This window comes from Capsicum annuum, chromosome 9 (assembly GCF_002878395.1).
Source record: "Capsicum annuum cultivar UCD-10X-F1 chromosome 9, UCD10Xv1.1, whole genome shotgun sequence".
NCBI lineage: Eukaryota > Viridiplantae > Streptophyta > Magnoliopsida > Solanales > Solanaceae > Capsicum > Capsicum annuum.
The window spans coordinates 171576620-171582532 of record NC_061119.1 but is presented as its reverse complement, the minus strand read 5'-3'; the positions used below and the strand labels follow the sequence as shown (position 1 = coordinate 171582532).

The 5913-nt window shown below is 35.1% G+C and overlaps 1 protein-coding gene across 1 annotated transcript; it reads left to right on the top strand.

The window, feature by feature from the left end:
• Positions 1–2436: 2436 nt before the first annotated feature.
• Positions 2437–2891, top strand: LOC107841272 (peroxisomal 2,4-dienoyl-CoA reductase [(3E)-enoyl-CoA-producing]-like). Its single transcript, XM_016685237.1, has 2 exons — positions 2437–2575; positions 2661–2891. The coding sequence occupies exons 1-2, from the start codon at positions 2438–2440 to the stop codon at positions 2889–2891; spliced, it is 369 nt and encodes a 122-aa protein (XP_016540723.1). The 5' UTR covers position 2437.
• The last annotated feature ends 3022 nt before the right edge of the window (positions 2892–5913 follow it).

The window sequence follows — 5913 nt, the reverse complement described above, 5'->3', positions numbered from 1 at the left end:
TCAGTCATGGGTTAGCTTGTGGTCCTTCGGGGTCATGAGCACCGTGTAACGTTTTGGGTACCAGATTTGGGGCGTTACAATGGTAGTGTCACAGGCATCGTTTTTTAGTATAGTGGATTATACAAAGATGACTGAGTTTATTCTTCGAGCTTCTCAGGGAGATGCCAAGAGGGTGCCGTGTCAGGGTAAGTTCAGTAGTTGCACTCCTTGAGGTAGAGTTTTTAGAGGTTTTTATAGGTATCATGGTAGACCAGTGTAGGCTGCCTTTCAGGGTTCAGATTGTAGGTTTTCTACACTGCTGGAAATTATCCCTATGGAAACAAACTTTTTGGCGACGGTTAACAAAGTATTGCAATAGGTGGTCTATTGCGACGGTTCCAAGTGCTGCCATAAATAATTGTTCTATTAGTTATAATTTTACACTATAACTGTTGCATTTGATAATAAGCGTTACCATAGATAAATAAAATAAGCTATAGCAATGCTTATTTTATTCCCTCCATTTTCACTAAAAATTTGATAAGTCCGCTAAAAAAGAAAACCTAAGACAACTGTCTCTTCCCTCTTAGCTTTTACTTACTTCCCTTTCTCTCTTAGTTTCTGTATTAGCTCTTAGCTTACTAAGCCTTTAAAAAAAATACACTACGATTAGGGAATCAATCGATTGCTACGACAATTAATCGATTTGGGAATCGGCTTCTCTTCGCTAAAATCGCTACAACAACAATCAATCGATTAGGGAATTGGCTTCTCTTCGCTACAATCGCTATACCAAAAATCAACAATTAGGGGAATTGACTTCTCTTCACTGCAATCGCTACAATGACAATCACTCGATTAAGGGATTCATTTTCTCTTCACTACAATTACTATGATTTGGTAGTGAGCTTTGTAGGATTTACTGGTGCCGCTTTGAAAATTGATTTACTGGTGCAAGGAATATTTAGACCGAATTTGCACTTCAATTTCTGTCAAATTTGCACTTCAACTACTTCAATTTAGGGATTTTAAGGTTAGTGTAGTGTTCAACGTCTTTGACCTAATTTTTGGGGATTTTGAGTTTTTCTTCTCCTTCGAGAACATTTTAATGTTGGGTTCATTTAATTACGTGAATATTGGTAAAAACTGTAGTAATAATGCGACCATGACTTGGTAAATTTTGATTGCTAATGATTTTTATGTTACCATTAGTTAGTTTAAACTAAGACAGCTCATATGAAGTGAAATTTTGACTGCTGATGTAACAAAGTTTCAGGATTTCTGCTACTGTAGTAATAATGCATCCATGAGTGTCAAAATTAAATGCTTGGTAATGAAAGGAAGAAGAAATTGGAATGAAGGTTGGTTACATGGTAAAGAAGTTTGGATGGGGTAAAATTTATACAATGAGATAAGTATAAAGAAATGATTAATATTTCATTGTAAAAGATTAGTTTTTAAGTAATTCATGTTAATGTGGTTATGGCAAACACGAACCAGTACTTTTTGTCGTACTAACTGTTCTTTGATAATCATAAAAGCAAATGTACTTCAAACCAATTTTGATAATATTAGTTTGACACCAATATTTATGGTCTAAGAGAAAATAAAAGGGAAACCCGGTGCACAAAGTATCCCATGTTAGTAGGGTCTAGCAAAGGGCCGCACGGCAAAGGGTGTGATGTTAAAATGAAAATGACAGAAAAAAAGTCTACTGTCTAACAGAATTTATGGTCTCAGATCCCATTAGAATGTTGTTATTGACTACAGACTGCATCTCTATTACACATTGATGATTGTTGTTGTCAACTACAGGCTGCTATGCTGCTGAACCTGCAGCTTAGCTTGCTGTTGTTGGAGTAAACTTTTAAAAGGATTAATATCTCCATGTTCCTTGGATGGACTAGTCATGTTAACCTCCTTAATTTTGTTTCTGCAAGAGTCTAGTTGTTGCTACTCCATATCATTTATAGGTTGTTTTTCCTTAGAACATTCTGGTACGATAGCTTCTTTACTAATCTCTATTTCTGCTTCAAGGATATTACTGGATGAGTTATAATTTTCCACTTTCCTTAATTATGGGTTATTGTTGTTTCATATCATCCTTAGGGGAAATTTGTTCCTTATCTTCGTTGTGAATCATTGTTGTATCTTCTGTCAACCTATTACTTTTTGCATCTTTTACCTCAATGTCACTATGCTCCTAAACAAGTTCTTTTCATTACTCTCTCTTTGTCTCATTTAATAGGATATCTTGGTCTTATGGCAGTTTCTTGAGGAGGGACGGAAAAGAGGTTGAGTAAGGAAAGTGCTTGTGTAGTAAAAGGGGATAGCAAGTCACTTTCCTCTCTTTAATTTAACGTGAGAAAAAGGCTATCTCAGATTACATTCTGATTCTTTTTATATGCTCATGATGTTTTTTGTAATACTAGACATTGATTCTATTAGTACATTTACTATGGGCCATGAAGCACTTAACTATATCAAGAAAGGGGGACCTGGGAGGAGTTCGACTTCTGGTGGACTGATATTGAACATCAGTGTTACTTTGCATTACGCTACATCTTGGTATCAAATCCATGTAGCTGTTGCTAAGGTTTGGAACTTTAGATTCAAGATGAGGTTGTGTTCATTTTTATTTTGTTATTTTTAATTCCCTCTTATATCATCTCTCGGTACAGGCTGTTGTTGATGTAATCACTAGAAATTTGGCTCTAGAGTGGGGCACAGACTATGATATTAGGGTAAATGGTATTGCACAAGGCAGCATAGATGACACTGTTGGCATGCATAAACGTGGATCGGAGGAGATAAGCAATAAGAGCAGAGAATACATGCCTCTGTACAAACTTGGGGAGAAATATAATATTGCCATGGCTGCTATGTACCTTTCGTCGGATGCTGGTTGGTAGCCTGATGCTTTTTAGGCTTGCACTGAAGTTTTACACCTATGTTAATATTAATTGGTCATATTAATATTTATGATCCAGAAGAATTTTAAGATATTAAATATGAATTGAGATAGATGCATCTTTATATTAATTACTTGGTTCATATTAGGTGACAGGCAATTCCCACTTCTACTTTCTTCTCTTGCCTCACCACCAGGTACTGTTGTGCATGTCCGAGTTCACTATTGAAGTCGTGTGGGGGTTTCTTTCGATTCACTAGCATTGTTGCCTTGTTATTCATCTCATTTTCTTTTTCAAAATACAAACTCAAAGTCTAGTGAAGCCGTGTGAGGCCTATTTCGATTCACTAGCAACTTGTTGTTCATCTTGTTGTTCTTGTGTTGGTTTGTGAAGCTATGTGAGGCCTCTTTCCTTTTTTCTAGTTATTAGTATAGATTTGTGTGTTTTTACTAGTCGAAACTCAGTAAATTACCTGTTACGTCCAACAATGGAAGTATTTGGATTGTTGATGAAACTTTTGTTTACTAGTCAGGAAACACATTATGAGAGCCATTAGGAGCACTATATCACTGACACTTGTTTGGTTTGACTCCCTTTTTAAGTTTCTATATTGTCAAACTGCATGCTGAATTCCTTTTACACATGTATGTGTGTGTATATATATATATATATTTATTTTTTATTGTATGTCTATGTCTGTCTAAATATCTATCTATCACTACCCTGCTCCTGCATGGCTGTATTTTCAACCAAATTAGCATTGAAAGCATAAAATTGGGAGGATTAGTTTCTTAAATGTAAACTTACGGGGTCTCTTCGGTTGACTTTTCTCTTATAAATCAGTGTGTTTTACTTCACAAGACTCCTCTTTTTCTTGGAGATTTTGGTGGTAATGGTATGATATAGATGCTTCTGCTTCAGCTTAAACTAAGGCTCGGAGATTAATGTCTTCCAAAAACTTAAAACACATTTGAAACAAAAAAGAGACCGTACAGGTAACCTTCATCATTAACTACTGACTAGCCATAGTAGATGAATAATTTTTTCTACTAAAGGTGGTGTCTATATTTGTAATTGGGATGTATCATTGATTATGCAAGTGTGTTAGTTTTAGCTAGTCTTCTCTCATTTTCACTTTGGCATAAATATTTATGAAATGTGTATTACTTGAATTTATTGTTTTGCTTGCAACTTTATCTTTGCCTTGTGGCTTTAACTTATAAAGTTCCTCCAAATATTGTGCCTTGCTCTAGTAAAGTTGAAAAGTATGTCCAAGAACCATTTTTCAGTGCAAGAACTTCATTGATGTTATGTCCATACATGTTAATCCTGAAGACTTCATAGTTATCCCGGTAGAGTTCTAAGTCAATATATAAGTAGATCCAACATAATTTTCATTTTCAGTATTACTAGCGTCATTTCCCATTCTTTCATCATTGTACCAGTGATCGTCATCACCAGTACTACAGTCATCATAACTAGAGCCTTAGAGGGATGGGGTTTTTTGTAAAGGGTGGTTGTTTCTCCCAGCTCTGTCTATCTCAGCAACACCCCTTGAGTATTTCTCTGTAAAAAGGGCCTATGCTCTTCCTTTCTCTGTTTCTGATGCGACCACTTAGATACCTAGTGTCCACGTTGATCGCTGCAGATCACCTGAACCAGTGATAATTTGTTCACAATACAATAAATAGTGTAGTTTTTCAAGCAGATGCACAAATAGTACTTTGAAGGGATTCCGCCGCTGGTTTCTAGTTTCTATACGGCAAAGAAAAAGAAATTGTTGAATCAGTTCTCCGCGGTATCAGATGATCTTATCTTGTTTGCTTTTGGTCACCATGCAGAAGTCAATAAAACATTGGATCATCTAAGAACATATGTTGCACATGAACTGGGTTTAATTGACAATGTGAGTATCTGATGTCCAAATTTGGATTAACATATGTGCTTATCTATAGAAGACTTAGGTTCTTGAGTAAAATCTTGTATTTCCTAATATCCATTTTTCTTTTGTTCATATATCTAGTCCAGGCATTCAATACTTTGGGTGACTGACTTTCCAATATTTGAGTGGAACGACTCAGAATAGAGACTTGAGGTATGGTTCCATGAATTATAACCTTGAATTATGTTTCCCTTTCCTTGTGAAATCTATAACCTTAACCTTATAACTTTAATGGCCACCGTTTAACCTTATAACCTTAACGGCCATCATATAACCTTATAACGATAACGGCTACCGTTTAACCTTATAACCTTATAAGGTTAACGGCCACCATTTAACCTTATAACCTTAACAGCTACCATTTAACATTATAACCTTAACGGCCACCATTTAACCTTATAACCTTATAACCTTAACATCCACCATTTAACCTTATAACCTTATAAGTTTAACGGCCACCGTTTAACCTTATAACCTTATAAGTTTAACAGCCACCATTTAACGTTATAACCTTAACGTCCACTATTTAACCCTATAACCTTAACAGCTACCGTTTAATCTTATAACCTTATTAGTTGGTCTTTTTTTGTTTTAGTTTGCTTTTGTTATGATTTTTGTTAGCATTTATCACATAGAAAGCAAGAAAGGCCTGTAATTACAAGAACTGTATCAGTTATAAAACCAAGTGAATGCTTAGGGAAAATAATCTAAATAAAATCATGCCACTATTGTAATAACCATTGAAAAGGTCTACATTCAAAAGAAATAAGACTCACCTGGGAAACATTAGTCACAAGTTTAGTAAGCACGTAAACAAGAGCAACTTGGTTATATAAAATCTTTTTAAACCAATACATCCAAGAAATTCTAACATAACCTTTGACATGAGCTTCTAGTTTTAACCTGGCCAAAAAAGGCAAAACTTCAGGATTATCATCTAAACGATAATTATGTATTTGAATATTGTTTAGTTTGCAACTGGGAGTTTTTGCTTTATAAGGCTTGTGTGTTCTGAATTTTTTGATTTATAAGGCTTCTAGTTGTATGTTAGAAGATCAAGACACACTTATACTACATGCC